The following is a 20,234-nucleotide window of genomic DNA, read 5'->3' on the forward strand; positions in this document are numbered from 1 at the left end:
TAAAATTGAATAAATTAAGAAAAAAAAAAGTAACATAATGAGCGATGGGCCATATTGGGCCTCACAGCCGACCTTGTTGATGTTGAGGCATGCAGCAGGAGCGGCCCGTCAACGTGGCCATCTTTTATAGCCGCGAAATAAAACAAAAACGGCACCGTTTTGATAATCAAGAACGAAAATGGATTAAAATTCACTTATGTAAGCCCTTTTGTTATCCAAACCAGATAAAAAAAAAAAGGAAAAAGAAAAGGTGGAAAAAAAAAGAGAGATTTTCAAGCTTAAACGAAGGAAGAAGCCATCCTCCAATTAGAAGATCGATTCACCCAAACCACTGTAAAGCCTCGAAAAGAAAAATCTACGGTAGAAATCTAGGGTTTGATTGATCCAATTTTCTTCAATTTTTTATTTGATTTTTCCTCTTCAACGATCATCATGAACTGCGAAGTCTGCCAACTCAAAGAACTGGTAACCAAAATTTGGTCTTATACTATTTATTTCACATATTAACTATATTATTTATGCTTCTGATTAAAAAATTCGTTTACTTTGTGCAAAATTTATCAAATTTCTATTTAGGAGGTGGAGCACTTCGAAATACGAGAGGTTTTGCGCTGTAAGTTCACTGTTTGATTTCTGTTAGTTTTATTTTTTTTATAATTAATTTCATTTATTAGTTCGAAATTATTGTTTTATGTTTTTTTTTTTTTTGGTTTTATTTGATTTGATGATTACGAGAAAATAAAGTTTGGGTTTTTCTTTATTTTTTAAAGTTTATTTTGAACTGAAAGTAAAGAGATGAAAATTTTGATGATGGCAGGCATTTTACACACAATAGTGTTTCATAGAGCTTTGGGTCTAGTTCGGCCCAAAGATATTGATTTGGAGCTCTTTGAGATTACTTATGTAAGTAATTCATGATTTCTTTCCTTTTTTTTTTTTGGATGATGTAATTCCTGTTTCTAGTATTACTTTTCCAATCAAAATTACTGCCTTTGTTTCCTGATTTTCACCCGCATTTGACATGTATCTGTTTTGCATGTTCCCCACATTTATATTTGTTATATGTAGGTGCAATGTGGGGATGTTGAACTTGAGAAGAAAATAGATGAGAAGATTGAACATTTTGTAAGTTGGGTAGAAAAACATCCCAATAAGAAAAGTCAGGTATGTCTACTTCGCTTGTAGTTTTAGCCTTTTTCTTTTGAATATAGAAATCAATGCATCTTATTCATCTTCAGGTTTTACTTTTGCTTGTTTTGTCCCTCTTGCTGTGTGACATTTGGTAGTAGCCTTTTACATTTTAGTGCGCATCTCATTTTGAATGAGATTTCTTTACATGTCTTGCAGATATGCATATCCTTTTATGAGGTGAAAAGCAAGCCGCCATCTTGGTTCTCTAACAAACCCGAGCACCTAGTTTGGGAACAATGGTATGTCAATTTGAATGTTACTCAACACCCGAAACCACATTCGGGCAAATCTCATCATACCAAAGTGGTCGTTGACCCAGGAGGTACAACAATGCTTATGCCCTTAACTTTAAAATCATAAACTGTTTTAACTTTCTTCAAAACTAATTGATTTTCTTCTTTTTTTTTTTTTAATTTGTTTGTGTTCATTATTATAGAGAGTGCTTCTGAGGAGAGAGGTTCGCGCAGAGTAGCACTTGAAGTATCTCTTCTAGAGGTCATGTTTCAAATAATAAAGTTTGTTAATGAGAAGAAGGACCATGTTCCCCCCATATCTGAGGGTGTCATCTATTTTCCACATGAAATTACTGTACCAAGGTCAGTTCTCCCTTCTTTACATTTTCATTTTTTTTCAGGTTACTTTCAAAGGAAATATGGTAGTGGAAAGCTGCAACGTTAATGTTCTGCTCTTTTCCAGCAAAACTTTGATCTTGTTCTTGTGCATAAAGAATACTTTAACTGGCTCAATATAGAGGAGTACTTGATTAAACTTGAAGTGGAAGTTAAGAATTGATGTCTTAGAAGTTTTTGAAAGATATGACTGGTCTAAAAATGAATGTTTAAAAGATTCTAATGAATGAACCTAAAAAGCAGATTCTAATTCATGTTAGGAATAAAACGGCAGTGAGATTTTTCTTGAATCTAGTAAAGTTTACTTTCTTGCATTAAATATAATATCCATTTCTTCATCTTTACTGAGTATGTTAGAGCTTTCTGCTTGATTGTGTAAAACTATCAAATGTTGAAATAACCACTAGGTTTTATCCCTTTTTTCCCTTTTATTCACTACTATTTGTAGTGTTTATCCACAGTTGATGGGATTAGATTGCACCATACGAATTCATTTTGTTTGGACGAAGCTAGAATATGTATTCTGTGAGAAGGCTGCCTTCCCACAAAAGAGGCATTTCTGTGCTTTAGAAAAGTGCCTTGATGATGAGATAAACTTCTTGAAAACAGTCATCTAATATTGGTTTGTCTGTCTAGCTTCCCAAATTCTGAATAATCCTACCACTTGATTCCTACTTGACAAATTCTCGCTCAGGATGCTTATAAGATGTTTATTTTGTCTTTTAATGCAACCAGGAGATGATATCTCTAATCGAGTCAGAGAGGTTGTTTGTTTTTATTTTTGATGGAATTGAATGATCTTATATTTAAGTGTTTTAATCAGCTACCTAGGAAGAAAGAAATTTAGAGAAAATTGTTATCATCCTAATTAGGAAGTTAGGTTTTAACTGAAAGTAGTTGGTTTTTGTTGATGTTCTTAGTATTCTGGTTTGAGATATTTGAACCAAATGTGCAAAATATAGTTAGAGTCACAAATTGACCATGTCAAACTAAGCTCAATTGACTGCGCTGATCCGTTGCTTTTGTTTTGATGAATTGTTGTTGCCATTCTCATCTCTGTTTGTTAGGAAATTTCAATGAAGAACATGTTTAGAATGGTGAGTTAATATTGTGCTGCCATTACTCAGTTCATCAGATTCTGCTTTTGGAATGGACATGATCAAGAGGATGCTTCAGACTGGGCATCCAACCATGCTCAGCTGATTATCAGACTAGGCAAGCTAATTCACTCCCTAAATCTCTTTCGGGGTAAAACAGTTCCTCTACTCGCGATATACATAAATGCTCAAATTAAACATGTAGCAAAGTGCAGAACTGATGAAAGCCAATGAGGCAGGCAAGGTTTGAATATCTGAAGATATAATAGCTAGGTGCATAATTGAATCCATTATCTTGTAAATATTATCTCATTTACATCCTTTTCCTTTTCTTGAGATGTTATCAGTTGCTGTATGATATTCTTACTTCTTGGGTGAACTACTCAGCAGAATCATGCATTCATGCTCATGCTGTCTCCTTGAGCAAAAATGATTACCTGATTTCTGGTGCAGCTATATGAATATATAATTATGAAGGAATGATTTTATTTTATATTTATAAATTTCGTTCACCTATACTCTTTATTGTTTTCATATTGCTACATGCCTTAGCTGAGTTATATTACACATTGAATTACTTATAGATAATTCCGCCCCCAACACATATAAAGATTATGCAAATACCCTTCTTATTTATGACCACCGAATTCTATAAGGTTTTTTCTTACGTTATTTGGAAGAAAAAATGATACTGAAATGTTTATAGCCACTTGTCACGGATTATATTGGAAAGATTTTTCACCCTTGAAGTCGACGGGTTGAGCCCCGGTGGATAAGCCACTTTCAGTGGGAACTTGGATGGGAGCAATTGTGCAAACAAAAATATCAAGCAAAAAAAGAGTATTGAGAGGAAAAGGAAACTATGAAGCACTTTGCTCTAATTCATGGCATGTGTCATGGAGCTTGGTGCTGGTACGAGGATGTCTTACTCCTCAAATCAGCTGGCCGCCGTGTCACTCCACTGGATCTTGGTGCCAGTGGAATCAAGTCCAAGAAGATTAGTGAGTGTTTATCTCACAGCCTCTATGCCAAATCATGATTCTCCTCCTGGAACTGGAGTAGAAGAGGTACTAATTAATTAAGCTTTACATTCTATAAATCTACTTTTTTTACGAAGAAAATAGAAGTTTGAAGATAAGAAAAAAATTATAAGTATTAGAATTTAAGTTTTAAATTTATTGAATATCATTTTCTAAACATATTTATATGGATCAATTAAATTAAGTTTTAGGTTCAAATCTCCCTTTTTTTTCCTCGAATTTGAACTTAATACTTTTTAAATTTAAGTTATGGATTCTAATTATGATGATATCTTATATACAAGTTAAAACATTTTAAATTAGAATTTAGACTTTAGATTTGTTTATTTATTCAATCATCTTTAAAAGTTATATTTAACAAATTTAAAATTCAAACCACAACACTTTTAACCTTTACTTTTATTTTTAGACTTTACTTATTTTTTACAAAAAAAAAAAAAAGTGAGTATGAAGTGTTGAGATTTTGTTCATGTAAAAACATAGTGAATTGTGAATGATTGATGGAAATGTATTTTTTTTTTTAAAGAATATCAAATCATATTCTTTGGAAAAATAAATAAATAAAAAATACCATAAGCCGTCGATGATGTGAATGAGGACATTTTCTTTTTTCTTTATTTTTTAAATTGAATATGCGTTCAAGGCTAGCAATTTTCATAACTATATGCAAATGCAAGTTTCAAAACATCTAATTTTTGGTTGAATATTTATGGAAGCTAGTACTTCAAAAGGGTTATGGCAGAGCCCATCATGGATTTCCAGCTATCGTTTGATGATGGACCAGAAAATCCACCAACTCATGCCTTATTTGGCCCAAAATTCATGGTGGCAAAGGTTTATCAACTGTCCCCTAAAGGGGTCAGTAACTCAGTATCTCGTAAAAATTCAATTTCATCTGCACCAAATGATTAAGAACACTAATGTGCTTGTGCTGATGTTGTTGGAATGTAGGATATAGAATTGGCAAAAACGGTGATGAGACAAGGAAAGTGGTTTATGAAAGATTTGTCAAATGCATCTCTGCTAACAAAAGAGAAATTTGGATCGGTTCATCGAGTTTTTATAGTTTGCAATGATGATTTGCTGATAAAGGAAAGCTTGCAGCAATGGTACATTGAGCATAGCCCAACAGGTGATGTGAAGTTCATAGCTGGTGCTGACCATATGCCCATGTTCTCCAAGCCCAAGGAGGTCTGCAAATGTCTCCAGGAAATTGCTGAGAAATAAAATTGAAATTGTTGAATTGCCATGAAACGTTTCACTAAGCCAACTTTGTAATCATCATCTCGTATTAATAATAAACCAATAAAGAAACCAGAGCTGTTTACAAGGCCAATCAAGCAGCAGGCAGGGGCCATCTCCTCCAAAATTTTGATCATATTATAGTTTTAATTTGATCCCCTTAACATAAAATTCAGCTTCCATTCCCAACTTGATTCATTATTTTCCCTTCCTTTATAATTTTACGGGTTTTGCTCCTACCAGATTACAGTAAAACTGATGATATTATATATTCCCTCCCAAGATGTTTATTCATATGTTTGGTTCAACATGAATTTAAAAAGAAATGACTGATATTTTTGTTTATAATATTATCATGTTTGATCATTTTTAATAAAAAATAAAACAAAAAAAGCATAAAATATTCCAAATTAAAAGATAATTATTTAAAATACATGATGGAAGAAGTAAATTAGTTATATATGATGTCTACTTAATTTGAATAGAACTCAAATATTTTTTAAAATAAAAATTAAATTATAAATATAAATTTACTTATTTATATTCGATTTACTTAAATAAAAATGAGATAAATTAAATCTTTTAATTTGTAACTTCAGAGCCTACTTTGAATTTTTGTAGTCATTTCAATCAGTTTTTTTTTTATTAAAAAGAAAACTATTTTGATTGAATTAAAAAGTTAGAAACTTCTTATGCTGGGAAACAGGGGGAGAATTTCTTCACCGGAAAATAGAGGCAATGGCAGAGGTCAAAAAACAAAAGCATTTCATTCTAGTTCATGGAGCATGTCATGGAGCCTGGTGCTGGTACAAGCTCAAACCACGGCTCGAGTCAGCAGGCCACCGGGTCAGGGCCATCGACCTGGCGGCCTCAGGCATTCACATGAATGCAATCCAGGGTGTCCACTCCATGTATGAATACACCAAAACATTGTTGGAGATTTTGGCCTCAGTGCCTCCAGGTGAAAAGGTTATTCTTGTTGGGCATAGCTTCGGAGGCCTGGGTTTGGCCCTGGCTATGGACAAGTTGCCGGAGAAGATTTCAGCTGGTGTTTTCTTGACTGCTTTCGTGCCTGATACAGCACATCATCCATCATTTGTTTTGGAACAGACACTGCCTCTCTCTCCCCTTTTAAACCCTGCAAACCAATTCTGGCAATTTTTTCATAAATTCTTCTTAATTTTTTTTGAGATTGTTAGTCCCCTTTAATAAGAGTTCAAAGATTTCGACGAACCGTTCAAGAATATTTTTATTTTTTTCATTTATTTTTATTTATTAAATTTAACAAATTATTTTTATTATTATTTTTATATTTATTTATTAAATAAACCTAATATGAACATAAATCTATTTGATTAGTTCATATTTACGGACAAATTTATTTAAGATTTGTTTAAAATTAATTTGTTTGTTATTTGATTATTGTTCAATAATAATAATAACACAATTATTTTTTATTTTTTTAATCATATTTTAAGATTTATTTGCATTTGTATTGATTTATTTATTTAAATTTATTTTATTATAATTTATTTATTATTTAATATTTATAAATAAATTCGTTTAATTTAATCAAATTAAACATAAACTCAATATAAATATCATATTATTTAAATAAATCAAACTCGAATAATTTTCTTATCAAACATAAATCAACACATGAATAACTTTAAAAATAAATCAACAAACCGCGTATATACATTTATTCGATTATGTTCAAATCATTTCCATCCCTACATTTCAGTAGAAGCACATGGCACACAACAAATTTCTTTGTTTTTTCTACTATGGAGATTGGCATATAGCTGCAGGGCTCGTTTTACCAATAATTGACTTCAAAAGTCACATTGGTGGAACAGTGTTAAAAGCCTTCGAGATAACTTCTGTTTTTGTCTTGTATTTTCAACTGTACTGGGAGAGGACCCCAGTTGAAGCTTGGTTGGACACTCAATTTGCTACATAAGGAAGACCTGAACAGTCTTTGATGTCAATATTTTTGGGGCCAAAGCTCCTAACATTCAAATTCTATCAGCTATCCCCTGTTGAGGTATCTGTTTTCAACCTTTTCGCCACTGCCTGTTCAATGTCCCTAATTTCTACGAACATGTTGATTTTATTACTCAAAGCAAAATAAAACATTGTATGCTTTCTGAAGGACCTGGAGCTGGCAAAGGCTCTTATTAGACCAGGATCCTTGTTTGTGAGCGATTTGTCAAAGGCAGAAAAGTTCTCCCATGAGAGGTACGGATCTGTTCCCCGAGTCTATGTTGTTTGCAATGAAGACGTAGGGATACCAGAGAAATTCCAAAGCTGGATGATTTTAAACTTTGAGGTTAAAGATGTGGAGATTAAGGATGCAGATCATATGGCAATGTTCTCAAAGCCACAAGAACTTTGTAACTGTCTGTTAGAGATAGCACAAAAATATGGCTGATCATGTTAATCAACAAGATTTGTTGATTTAATTTTTCAATTAGAGTGGCTCTCAAACAGGTTTTTTTAATCAACAAGGATTGCTGTCATGGAGGTACAGTGGGATATCTAATATGGGGAGTGGATTTTGTTGTTGGGTTGTTTTTTGTTATTATTTTTAGTCGCTTGCAATCACTAAGTTTAAATCATATAAAGTAACGGTTGGGTTTTGGAGTAAAAATAGTTATTTTGATTGCCATGGTTGGACTAACTTTAAAACCGAAATATCGATTCAGACATAATTATTGCTTAATATGAGCAAAAAGAAAACGGTACAAGTAATAATTAAGTTTGGCATTTATGCCTTTTTAGTGGAACTGTTTCACTTTCACCATGCATCAAGCAGACTTGCCAGGCTAAAAGTAGAGCAAATTTCCTACCCACCAAGCACCCCTAATCATATTTATCTGCAATTTCTTCAAGGCAAGAGCAGAGCTCCTGGGGTTTAGAAAACATAACCATGTGATCAGAGTCCGGAATCAGCATCACCTCATCTGGTGGATTGTTTTCAATCATCCACCTTTGGAAGTCTTCGTCTGTGACCTTGTCTTTGTCGCACACTATGTACACCCGACGCACTAAACCATATTTCTCCCTGGTCAGTGCAGTTTCTTCAATTGCTGCTGCATCATTTTGACTACCGAAAGGTCTGGCTAACAATATTGCTAGTGTTAAATCCTGCCCCAATTTATAACATATAAATGAAGAAATATCAGCTGTCCTCTCAAAGGCAAGGAAAACTATATTGGAATGAAGTACCTTTGCAAAATATGTAAATGATAAAGGCTGTTTGAGAACTCTTTACCTCAGGAGGAGAGAGCTGGTATAACATGGTTGACATGAAATTTGGCCCAAAGAGTAATGAGTTTGGAGGCTTATCAGGCCCGTTATCAAACGTAAATTGTGTGTCCATGAAGGATGCCAATCTTTTATGGAACTGTTGAAGAAAAGACCAGCCAAGAATTAGGCTCAAGACCAAATGAAAGTTGTAGTTACATCAATATTGAATGCAAGAGAAAACGGATTGAATTTGCACCAACTACTATTTCGATCACCAGATCCCACCATTTGTCTTTCCTTCCACCTTTCCCCATTGTAGGGTCCAGGGGTGGTTTAGTTTCAAAGGAAATTAGAGGTCAGGGACCACAAAGAAGAAAAGTTTGATTTAATAGGATGAAAGATTGAAACGGTAGCTACAATTATTTGAGAGCCGTCAAGGTTGGCTCATCCCTTATCCTATTTTGGAATGCTGGAAAAGAAAATACTCAGATAAGTCTTACTATTTTCTTGGTTCCATCGGATCCTCATCAATGAATCAAGTGAAACAATTGTAGATCATGCTACTTATATATCCTAGATCTACGCCTCTCAGCTAAAGCTGTAGATTTGCATAGCATACTTCAATATGATGCAGCAGGATAAACATCAAAACTGAATTTTATCCCTGAAAACTTATGTGACTCGCTTGATCACCAAGGACCCATCTTTCATGGAGGTCATAAATTCAAATGGAAAGAATGCTATATAACGAAGGGCAAAAGTAGCAATGCATGCCCATCTGTGAAACGAGAGAGAGAGAGAGAGAGAATAGCAAGTACCTCTTGATGCAAAGAAATGTAACTGAGGTCGGGTCCAGGCATACTGGCAGGGGCAAAAACTGCGACAGAAACTTTCTCAGGGAATGTTTCCATGGCAACAGAAATGGTGACTCCACCCAGGCTGTGGCCAACCAGAATCACCCTCTCCTTTGGTGGGAGAGACGCCATGAAATCCATCAATGGTTCAGAGTAGTCTGAAATCGAATGAAGCTCATGTACTTGCTTTGGATGGACCCCAGAAGCAGCCAGGTCGAGAGCTGTAACTTTGTGGCCCGCTGATTTCAACAGAGTTACCACCTTATACCAGCACCATGCTCCATGACAGGCTCCATGGACAAGCACAAAATGACTCTTTCCCTTCTCCATTTTTCGCCTTTCCACCCTTTCTTGCCTTTGATCTTGTAAGTTTATGAGCTACAAAAAATTTGATTTTGCCATATCAGGTCACTTCACACAATCACACCCGGGTCCCAAACTTTTAAAATCAAGTGGCCCCATCCATCAGCTACTGTACTAATTGTGATAATTGAGCTTTCAAATGTCGCACACTCGTCGTTAAATATATAAATATACATTAATATTTATAAATTATTTAAATTTGATTCGAATAAAATTTAAATTTAATTTAATATTTATTAAGTTAAATTCGAATTCAAATAATTTGATTCATCAATCAAATCGAATTTGAATATTTTTTTAATCAATTCTAGTAACTCACAAACTTAATCAAATTTTTATATTTAAATATATTTTTATTATTTTAATTAATAAAATATTTCGAATTCGAGTTCAAATTTGAATATAAATAATCGAATTTTTATCAAATATAAAAATTAAATTTATTTTTATATATTAATAAAACTTAATCGAACGAATTTAAGTAACTTAATTTTTATTTCGAATCAAACTCAAATTAAAAAAAATTAAATCGAGTTCGAATCAAATTTTAATTCTTAAATTTTGAATTGAGTTTAAATTTAAATTTAATATTATATTTATTCAAATTTAATCAATTACACATCCACCCGTAAGCCTTAGCTCTATCAAGACTTTGAAAATGAATACACCCTATAAATTTAACAAACCCATAGACAAATTCATAACAAAAATTCAGTAAAAAATTAATAGTAACTTTTGATTAACATACAGATGAGGCTATGAATTCAGACAGAGTTACAAGAACGTTGCCGGCTAACTGTTGAATGTACGGGCTTTCCAGAAATTTTAGGATTTATGTGATTTGGGTTATCAAGAAATTTGTGAAAAGTAAAAACGAAAAAGCGAAAAGAATATAAAAAAATTACCACGTTAAATAGTGCTTTGGATAAAAATTGGTGGTTCTGTGAGTTTGGCTTTATGGTGACTGACGGTGAAAGGGTGGAATGAATCGTGATCAGACGGCAGAGACGTAGGAATTCAGAACCAGTGAGCCAATATCACGCTCCAAGCCCGAGACTTATATTACTTCGAAGGAACTCTTTAAAATAGTATGAAATTTTTTTTTAATCATTATAAAATTTTTTAATAACTGATGATAAATTTTTATATATTTGAATATAAGTTAATAAAAATATAAAAATATTTTATAAAATATCATTGATCAATATTATTTCTAACGATTAAATAATATTTTTTATTTCCATTTTCTATTATCTCATAAGATTAAAAAATCTTATAATCTACTTATTTATAAAGAAAAAGTCAAATAAAAATGAGCAAACTATAATTCAACAAGTATAAGTTCACATATCTTATCAGATCAAGTATCGTTTTCATACATATCATATAAATCATTCAAAACATTCGTCAAATCATAAAATCAAAACATTTCAAAAATCATCATTACGTCAAATATTTCGTAAATTATAAATCAATATCAATCATATCAATTCATAAATCATTTCAAAATATGTTATCATTCAAGTACCGTAATCAAACCAAATCATGAATCAATTTTTAAAAATCATCGTAAATTATCATCATCATAAATCATTAGTTCATCATTAATTACAGTCACTGCTATAACTCGTAACATTGACCTTATCGATAATTTCATCATCATAATTATTGTTAACTATTATAACTTGCTAGTTAGAACCTTACGCTAATTACTATAAATCGTTAGCAAGGCCATATAATCATGGTTATGCTAACTATTATAACTCATTGCTAGAACCGTAGAACTAATTATAGTGTTAATAATTCCACTTCCTAAGTGTAAATACCTATTTAGTTCGGGATATTTTTAAATTTTTTTAGGATTTTGGGATTTTAATATTTTATTTAGTTTCGAATTAGTTATTTTGTTAATTAATTGATTTATGATTTTTTTTAAAGTTTAATTCGATTTAAAGTCTAATATTCTAATTAAAAAAGGGAATATATTAATTAAAAAGGTTGACTTGGATTAAAAATCTAAAATTAACTTTGATTAGGAGATTGAAACCAAGAAAATCTTCTCGTATTGTGATTTGGATTATATGCTTATAAAAAGATCCAATTAAGATCAATTGAGACAATAAAAAATTAATAAAAAAAATCAAGAGAAAAAGAGTAAAAAATTAAGATTTTTTTATAGTCTTTTTCAATATTTTGGGCTTAGATAATTAGGATTTTCTCTTAAGAAAATTATGTTGGAAAATGAGCTGAGAAGAAATACAAAAGGGAGGCATTCAGCAAAAAATTTTTACAGTAAAATTTTTAAGGGTTTTGGGTATATATATTTTAGGTTTCTATTTGATTTTTATTTAAACCAAAAAAAAAAAAAACAATCACTATTCGCAAGGGGTGCCAACAAAGCCATAGGTTGTTTTGTAGAGAAATAAGAAAAAAGACAAGGTAATTTTTTTTTATTTGTATATTTATTTATGTTACTTAGTTGTTTTTGTTTCTTTTTTTGTGCATATTTAAAATAAATTTTTATAATAAATTCATGATTCTTATTAAATGATTGGAAGATTTAAATATTGAATTATGAGTTCTACCAAACAATTGGAGAATTTTATAATAAATTTTTAAAAAATAATTTTTCAAACCTACCAAACAATTGGAGGATTCAAATTTTCATTAAATTTTACCAAACTATTGAAAAATTTAATGACTTTTTTTTCAAAAGAAATTTTCAAGGTTTTCAAATAAAAATCTCACCAAACGATTGAAGGATATGCATTAATATAAAATCTTACCAAACGATTGGAGGATTTTATTATTTGCTTTCAAAAAATAATTTTTTTAGAAAATATGTTAATGAATCCGATGACGGAGCCTTGTCAAAGTGGGACATGAATATATATGAATACTTCTAAGGTGATAAAATTATCTTAAATCACTACCAAACTATTAGAGTAATTTTAAAATCAATTTCTAATAATTAAATTTACTTAGTAAAAATTTAAAAATATTTTAAGGCTTGGATAACATGAAATCAAACTAGTACCATCATTTGATGGGCATTATAAAAGTGCTATAATATTTCTCACACGTAACCGTACTCCTGGATTTAGTCTTGATTTTGTAGACATAAAATCTATCTTTTAAAAATACCTAAGTTAAGTTTAAGATTTCTTTTTAAAAAGAGACAGATTCACTTAGATGGCCAATCACACTTTACAAAAAATATTGGTGGTAACTCCTAAAGTCAGGTATAGCTATAGGTTTATGGATCTATACATTATGATAGTTTAATAACTCTATTGAGGATAGTCGAGAGTTAGGTTAGTAAACTCGTGTTATCCAAAACTTAAGTTAAAATTAAGAATTTTTCTTTGAATGTTTTGTCTATTTATAATTGTACCATATTTTGTCATTTACTTGCATCTATACAACATGAGCTCTACACCTGAGTTCCGCCCTTTAGGAGAGAGTTAAATACCTATGCTCTCATAAGATTTCATGTCTTCGTCTGAGTTAACGAAACACTCACTCAAATTGAACCGTTTTCGTTTATAACCTGTGATAAGCGAGGATTGTGATATCTTACTAGTATGTGATGAACAATGATATAAGAAACAATTTGAAAACCTTTATATTTAACTTAAACCACATGTAGTTAACCCTAAGAAGCCAAACCTAGGTTATATCCACCCTTGTTAGAATGTAACCCAAGTTAGAACACATGAAAAACTTTGGCAATGTCATTTGTATAAGTTTTATGACAAAGTTGAAAGAGTTTGAGTTTTATTCAATCTTTTATGTGTTGTTATGCGGAATTCATACATTTATTCATCCATGCATCATTGAATTTTTATGTATCTAGCATCTAATATATTGATTCATCAATCTACATCATTATAAGGCAAAATCATCTTAATTGTGGTAAAAAAGTTTGAGGATAGCTTAATCTTTGTATCAAGCTAGAATTATGGTAGAAGAACAAGCTTTTCATTTTCAAAAGATGAAAAATGCATAAGAAAATATAAAGAGGTAATTAAAAGATGTGGTTGAATTACTGAAGAATTTAAACAAAGAGAAAATAACGGCTGAACAGATTGATGATCTAATATACCTACTGGTTTTGGCACATATTCCAAACAGACATCTTAAGGGGCTCAATATCAAATGCCATTTTACAGTAAGCTACCCTTACATACATCCTGACAAGCCTGCAACTGCTACTCTTACTCATTTAGCTCTTATTATTGATCCAACTCAAGTTCCTAATCTAGATGATCAAAATAAATAAGAGAAGTTGAAGACAAATATAGTAAAAACCAATGAAGGCTTTGAATCTAAACAAAAAATGGATCTTATTGAAAAAAGGCTTCAAGTTATTGAGGGGATGGATTTTTATGGTTCAATGGAAACTATTAAACTATATTTGGTTCTTGGTATGGTCATTCCACCCAAGTTTAAAGTCCTTAAATTTGAAAAATATGATGCAACCAAATGCCTTATAATATGTCACTATGTACTACCGTCGTATATGCACATGATGAAAAGTTACTTATCCATATTTTTCAAGATAGACTTATTAGATTTTGCTTTAAAGTGGTATGTCCAATTAGATAGGTCTAGCATCCGTGGTTAAAAGGAACTAGCTAGAGCATTCATCACACAATACAAGTATATCATATATTTGGCTTCAGATCATTTATCTTTACAAAACTTGAAAAAAAACACTAAAAGCTCTAAGAAATATGCGCAGAGGTGAAAGGACACTGCTGCCCAAGTTCAACCACCACTCACAGACAAAGAAACCACAATTTTATTTGTCAATACTCTCAAAGCCCTATATTATGAAATGATGATTGGAAATACCATTAAGAATTTTGCTAATATAGTGATTTCTGAGAAAATGATAGAAAATGCAATCAAAAATGGCAAACTTAAAAAAAATGGTACAAATGTTGCAAAAAAAGATAATGTGCCAAAGAAAAAGGAAAAAGATGCTTAAGTTGTGATTTATGAGGGGCAACAAGCTGAAAGCTTTACCTTGTGTCAGCCTTATTCGATGTACTCTCTTTATTAGCCTTTTATAAATAACATTTCCCAAAATACTTATCTTTGCCAACCTATACAATAGTTAGGCTTTAATACAAATCCCTATCCTCAAACAATAATCACTCAATTTGCTACCTAATCAGAAAGCAAGCTAAAAAGGTCAAGGAATAATCAAAAAAAAAAATTCAAATCTCAATTTTTGACCTTTTGCCTTTGCTAATAAAGCACCAATTCATTACCCATGTGCCTTTAAAAACAACCCCAAATCCATCGACAAAAAATTATGGTCCGAATGGTATATGCGATTATCACATAAAGGTAATTGGATATTCAACTAAAAAATACAGGCAACTAAAAGAGAAAATTGAAAAACTCATCAATAATGGCATTTTGACTATGGAGCTTATAGAGTAATGGAAATCTACTTTATAATAATTTTTCTTTTGAATATGTGAAGTATCAAACAATTTGTGGGAAGATTTTAGAATTTTGAGTTTGTTGTTTAAAGTTTTGCTTTGACATATGCATGAGATTTTGCCTAAATTTTGCTTTCAATTTTGTCTGTATATGAATTCTTACATTACATGTGAAAATAATTTTGAGGGAGTTGGTAATTATTATAAAAAATAAACATACCCAGTTATAGCCAGTTCGTACTCCAATTTAGTTGAGAATTACACCATTTTAAAACCTAACTTCTTAAGTCTCACAAACTTGATTTTTTCTTGACCAAAAAGGATTTCAAGGATGATAATCTTCATTAAAGCTATGAGCAATGAAATTTGTAAAATCTTTGTAAGCTAATACACAAGGTACTCTCTTAAAAATTCTAGATTTTGAATAATTTGATAAGTATTAAGGCTAGCCTAAATGCAACATAATCTCTTCAATTTCTTCCTTAAGATATAATCACTGAAAAGGCTATATCCCTTAATATCCTTGTTCCACATCTTGATATATGCAATATCCATTTTATTTCATTATCTTTTTTTTTTCCCACATTTTGGGTTAAATTTATCAAAAAGTCAAATTATCCAATATTTCCAATATCCTTTCCTCTAGATGCATTGATTTTATCTTTTGGTGTAAGTTATGAAAATCAAGATTGTTACATTGGAACTTTATTTGATATAATAAGATTATATATTTCGAGCTTGAGTTGAAAAAAAAAATAAAAAAAAGATAAAAAAAGAATTGATTATAACATTGTGCATATGAGATATTCAAATTATTCAAAAATTAAAGAAAAATCTTCTCCTGAGAATTACTTGTCAATGAAAGTTTCTATATTTGATGTAATAAATGCCCATCTTTCATATTCTTTTTACAAAAAAAAAATATTTATTTACTATCCCCTTTACGCTTATTGAATTCTTTTTTGAAAAACCTAACCAAGGATCACCCTTTACATCAAGGGGCAAGTATGAAAGAGGATTTATTTGAGAAAGCAATGGATACAAAGTTAAGGGCAAGGAAAAAATGTCTACAGTTAAAAAGCAAGTTTTCAAAATTTTAAGCTTAATTTGTCTGAATGTGGAAAAATGAAGAAAAAAATGAAAAAAAAGAAAAGAAAAGATGAAAAATGCATGTTTTGAAAAGTAAAAAGGAAAATTTCATTGAGAGAAGAAATGATTTTTGGTTTAATTACTCTTAGACACATTTTTAGGTCTATTTATCCTTTCTTTCAAAACCCCAAACTTTGGCCTATGTTACGTCATTTAAAAAGCCCATCTTGATCAAGTGTGGATATTTAAATTGAAAAGCTTTTCTTTAGAAAATCATCACTACTTTTTGATTTTAGATAAATTTTGAGTTTTCAAATACATGATGAAATAGTAAAAAAAAAAGAGAAAAAAAATTTGAATAGAGCTCTATGGTGAAAACCCAAAAAGTCATTCTAGAGCAAGATTGAAAGCAACTTAAGTAATGTCATTAAAAGAAGGAACCTAATGAAAATCTTCTAGAAATTCAAAAAGATGAACCTCAATCTGAAGCTTTGTTTTGAAATTTGAATTTTTTTTCTTTCCTAAAAATTTTGAGCCTATCACAGTTAGTCTTGATATTTGCTAAATTACCATATCAAAAAATTAAGAATGCAAAAATGGATTGAGCTTTAAAAGATTATTTTTCATTAGTGAGCCCAAATGAAGACATAGTGATTTGTTTTTTCCTGTCCAGTGGCAAAATCTCTTTTAAGACTTCAGTGTGTCAAACCATTTCATTCCATTAAATAAATCGAGTTAAGATTCATTTTCATCATTCTATGCAATAATCACCAATTTCTAAGAGATTCAATCACATGTTTTCAAAAGAATATGCATTTTTTGGATCATAGAATAGTTATATGGGTAATTTCTTTGGTTGTCATGAACATTGGGGCATTTGTTGTGAAGATATTTATATTTGAATTGACATAAATCAGTGTGGATAAGAGATATGTGATTTTAGATCATTATGGTAAAAAAGACTTTTTGGAACATAGAGAATGGTTAAGGTAAAAAGTTTGAAAAAGATCCATGGATAATATAAATGGTTTGAAAAATGAAATGCTTTGAGTTAAAAGAAGGGGATGGAGGATTATTGTTGAAAACTAGCTAGTTAGCTAGTTCTAAAGCTCTGTGACAAAAAATGAAAAAAGGTTTGAGGACCTATTTACCATAATTAAAGATTCATGACATTCATCTTATTCATTACATATTCAGTTAACTTTGGATTTTGATTTTGAATGATTGAAAATTTGGAAATATGAGATTCTAACCCTTAATTGAAGAGAATTTATTGAGTATGAGATTTCAATTTTCTGTTGAGACAAAAATTTCATGACAAAAGTGATAAGTTTTGAGCTAAGAAAATTTTCAAAATGAGATTTGTAAAAGTGTTTAGCCTGGATTATGGGGTAAAATATTTTCTAAAATGAGATGCTTTATTTCAAAAAAAATGATTTTTTTAAAAAAATTTTAAAACCTCTATTTAGGAAAAGCTTTTTTAAAGATAATAAATAATTTGTAAGGCCTCCAGATATAATTTGTAAAACCTCCAGACATAATTTGTAAAACTTTCGAGCATAATTTTCAAGATTTCATGGTATAATTTGTAAAACCTCTGAGCATAATTCTCGAAACTTTTGAGCATAATTTGTAAGACCTCTGGGTATAATTTGTAAGGCTTTCAGACATAATTTTCATTACCTCTGAACATAATTTGTAAGACCTCCGAGCATAATTTTCAAGGCCTCTGAATATGATTTGTAAAGCCTCCATGCATAATTTCTAAGGCATTTGAGCATAATTTATAAGACCTCCGGGAAAAATTTGTAAGACCTCCGACATAATTCTCAAGACCTCAGATATGATTTGTAAGACCTTCGGATATAATTTTCAAAACCTCTGAGCATAATCTCAGCAAAACTAAAGTTTGAAAAAGTAAGACCTTTTGATAAGATTTTGATCTTCATATAAGGAAAATATAGTGAATATGAAGTTTGAAACCTTTAAATGAAGAGAATGATTTCACAAAGAGTTTATAAATCTTGGTTAAGAAACTTTTCTAGTTTTAAAGTTTCGTGGCCTCCGTTTAAAGAGTTTTTTTTATCATAAGATGAGAATCTCATATGCAACTCCTTGAAACATTGAATTTTAGATTTGAACTTTTCAAATGAGAATTTTTAAATCTTGAATGTGAATATCTAAGATTTTCAAATATGAATATTTGAATTCTTGAAGAAAATCTTGAAGACTTATGCAAATCTTAAGAATCTTTTGGTGAAAATCTCGAATCTTTGATTTGAATATTTGAATGAACCATTGATCTCTTTCATATAAAATTTTTTTTACATTTTCAAAGTTGTTAAACCTCTATTTAGAAGAACATTTAAATGTCGAAATTTGTAAGACCTCCAAGAATAGTCTCTAAGTCCTCCGGGCAAATTTCATAAATCTTCTGAGCTAAATCTATTTTCATAGTAAGATTTGTAAGACTTCCAAGCATAATCCCAACTCCTTCAGACAAGATTTGTAAGTCCTCCAGGTAGAATGTTTAAATTTTTATAATTTTTAAAATTATTAAGCCTTTGATGAAATGAGCATTTTATATTTTAAAGTTATTAAGCCTCTATTAAGGAAGAACTTTTGTAATTTTATTTTTTAATTTTTTTAGGCCCAAACAAAATGTCTTTTATCTTTACACAATTCATGTTTCATAGAAAATACGTAAAAAATGGTAGTTGTAGATATCTCATTTAATCCGAGGCATTTTTAATATTTTTTTAGGATTTTAGTATTTTGTTTAGTTTCGAATTATTTATTTTGTTAATTAACTGATTTATATATTTTTTAAAAAAGGAAAAAGTTTGATTCAATTGAAAATCTAATGTTCTAATTGAAAAAGAGAATATATTGATTTGAGAGGTGGATCTGGATTAAAAATCTAAAATTGACTTTGATTAGGAGATTAAAACCAAGAAAGCATTCTTCTATTATGATTTAGATTAGAGGCCTATAAAAGGACCCTATTAGGATCAATTACATATAATAAAAAATTTAAGAGAGAGAGTAAAAAAAAGTAAAAAAATTAAGAGTTTTTTTTTAGTTATTTTGGTATTTTGAGTTTAGATAATTAGGATTTTCTCTTGAGAGTTCTGCGTTAAGAAAAGGAGTTGAGCAAAAACAAAAAAGAAAGACATTCAACAAAAAATTTTTGCAGTAAAATTTTCAAGGGTTTCAGGTATATATGTTTTAAGTTTATGTTTGATTTTTGTTTAAATAAAAAAAAAAAAGGCAATCACCATAGGCGATGGGTGTTAATGAAGCTATAAGCTGTTTTGTAGAGAAACAAAAAAGAAGACAAAGTAATTTCTATTTTTTTCTTCATTATTTGTATATTTATTTATGTTACTTAGTTGTTATTTTTTTTTCTTTTATGCATATTTAAAATAAATTTTTATAATAAATTCATGATTTTTACCAAATGATTGGAGGATTCAAATTTTCGTTAGATTTTACTAAATAATTAGATAATTTAATGACTTTTTTTTCAAAAGAAATTTTAGAGATTTTCAAATGAAAATCCCACCAAACAATTGGAGGATGTGTATTGATATAAAATCTTACCAAACGATTGAAGGATTTTATTATTTGCTTTCAAAAAATAATTTCTTAAAAAATATGTTAATGAATCCAACAATGAAGTTTCTTTAGAATGAGACACAGATCTTCATGAATACTTTTGAAGTGAAGAAATTATCTTAAATTACTACCAAACGATTGGAGTAATTTTAATATCAATTGCCAATAATTAAATTTACTTGGTAAAAATTCAAAAATATTTTGAGGCTTGGATAACATGAAATAAAATTGGTATCATCATTTGATAGATATTATGATGGTGCTATAACTTTTCTCACATATAATCATACTCTTGAATTTAGTCTTATTTTCGTAAACATAAAATCTACCTTTTAAAGATACCTAAGTTAAGCTTCAGATCTTTTTAAAAAGGAACAAATTTACTTAGATGATCAATCACACC

General features: G+C 30.2%; 3 protein-coding genes and 1 pseudogene across 5 annotated transcripts; 3 read left to right on the forward strand and 1 right to left on the reverse strand.

Annotated features, from left to right (window-relative positions):
- Positions 1-213: 213 nt before the first annotated feature.
- On the forward strand, positions 214-3,433 carry LOC111317131 (autophagy-related protein 101-like). 2 transcript variants are annotated; one of them, XM_022919494.2, is made up of 7 exons: positions 214-465; positions 577-613; positions 818-903; positions 1,069-1,164; positions 1,348-1,513; positions 1,628-1,787; positions 2,888-3,433. In XM_022919494.2, the coding sequence occupies exons 1-7, from the start codon at positions 433-435 to the stop codon at positions 2,898-2,900; spliced, it is 591 nt and encodes a 196-aa protein (XP_022775229.2). In that variant the 5' UTR covers positions 214-432; the 3' UTR covers positions 2,901-3,433. The 2 variants fall into 2 exon arrangements, with proteins under 2 accessions (XP_022775229.2, XP_022775228.2); XM_022919493.2 differs by having other exon boundaries at positions 215-465; positions 2,948-3,433.
- A 133-nt stretch (positions 3,434-3,566) lies between these two features.
- LOC111317133 (methyl jasmonate esterase 1-like) lies at positions 3,567-5,335 on the forward strand (annotated as a pseudogene). Its single transcript, XR_016333260.1, has 3 exons — positions 3,567-3,984; positions 4,678-4,815; positions 4,909-5,335. The product of XR_016333260.1 is annotated as a methyl jasmonate esterase 1-like (transcript).
- Positions 5,336-6,081: 746 nt separating this feature from the next.
- Positions 6,082-8,031, forward strand: LOC111317136 (methylesterase 1-like). The gene is made up of 6 exons (XM_089753473.1): positions 6,082-6,353; positions 7,059-7,107; positions 7,208-7,246; positions 7,355-7,601; positions 7,693-7,769; positions 7,984-8,031. The coding sequence occupies exons 1-6, from the start codon at positions 6,082-6,084 to the stop codon at positions 8,029-8,031; spliced, it is 732 nt and encodes a 243-aa protein (XP_089609599.1).
- On the reverse strand, positions 7,884-9,715 carry LOC111317134 (methyl jasmonate esterase 1-like). Its single transcript, XM_022919495.2, has 3 exons — positions 9,270-9,715; positions 8,477-8,608; positions 7,884-8,349 (listed from the first exon to the last, which is right to left on the reverse strand). The coding sequence occupies exons 1-3, from the start codon at positions 9,633-9,635 to the stop codon at positions 8,065-8,067; spliced, it is 783 nt and encodes a 260-aa protein (XP_022775230.2). The 5' UTR covers positions 9,636-9,715; the 3' UTR covers positions 7,884-8,064.
- Between the last annotated feature and the right edge of the window lie 10,519 nt (positions 9,716-20,234).

The sequence above is a fragment of the Durio zibethinus genome, chromosome 24 (assembly GCF_047325235.1).
Source record: "Durio zibethinus cultivar Kanyao isolate XHJ-2024 chromosome 24, ASM4732523v1, whole genome shotgun sequence".
In the NCBI taxonomy this organism is placed as follows: Eukaryota; Viridiplantae; Streptophyta; class Magnoliopsida; order Malvales; family Malvaceae; genus Durio; species Durio zibethinus.

What these genes read in the sequence shown, in the direction of transcription:
- LOC111317131 (XM_022919493.2), top strand. Translation starts at nt 433, where the DNA reads ATGAACTGCGAAGTCTGCCAACTCAAAGAACTG. An exon ending in TCTGCCAACTCAAAGAACTG is followed by an intron (nt 466 to 576) that starts GTAACCAAAATT and finishes ATTTCTATTTAG; the next exon opens with GAGGTGGAGCACTTCGAAAT. An exon ending in AGTGGTCGTTGACCCAGGAG is followed by an intron (nt 1,514 to 1,627) that starts GTACAACAATGC and finishes TCATTATTATAG; the next exon opens with AGAGTGCTTCTGAGGAGAGA.
- LOC111317136 (XM_089753473.1), top strand. Translation starts at nt 6,082, where the DNA reads ATGAATGCAATCCAGGGTGTCCACTCCATGTATGAATACACCAAAACA. An exon ending in AACCCTGCAAACCAATTCTG is followed by an intron (nt 6,354 to 7,058) that starts GCAATTTTTTCA and finishes TTGGTGGAACAG; the next exon opens with TGTTAAAAGCCTTCGAGATA. An exon ending in TTTGTCTTGTATTTTCAACT is followed by an intron (nt 7,108 to 7,207) that starts GTACTGGGAGAG and finishes TTGGGGCCAAAG; the next exon opens with CTCCTAACATTCAAATTCTA.
- LOC111317134 (XM_022919495.2), bottom strand. Translation starts at nt 9,635, where the DNA reads ATGGAGAAGGGAAAGAGTCATTTTGTGCTTGTCCATGGAGCCTGTCAT. An exon ending in ACATTTCTTTGCATCAAGAG is followed by an intron (nt 8,609 to 9,269) that starts GTACTTGCTATT and finishes TTTCTTCAACAG; the next exon opens with TTCCATAAAAGATTGGCATC. An exon ending in ACCAGCTCTCTCCTCCTGAG is followed by an intron (nt 8,350 to 8,476) that starts GTAAAGAGTTCT and finishes AAATTGGGGCAG; the next exon opens with GATTTAACACTAGCAATATT.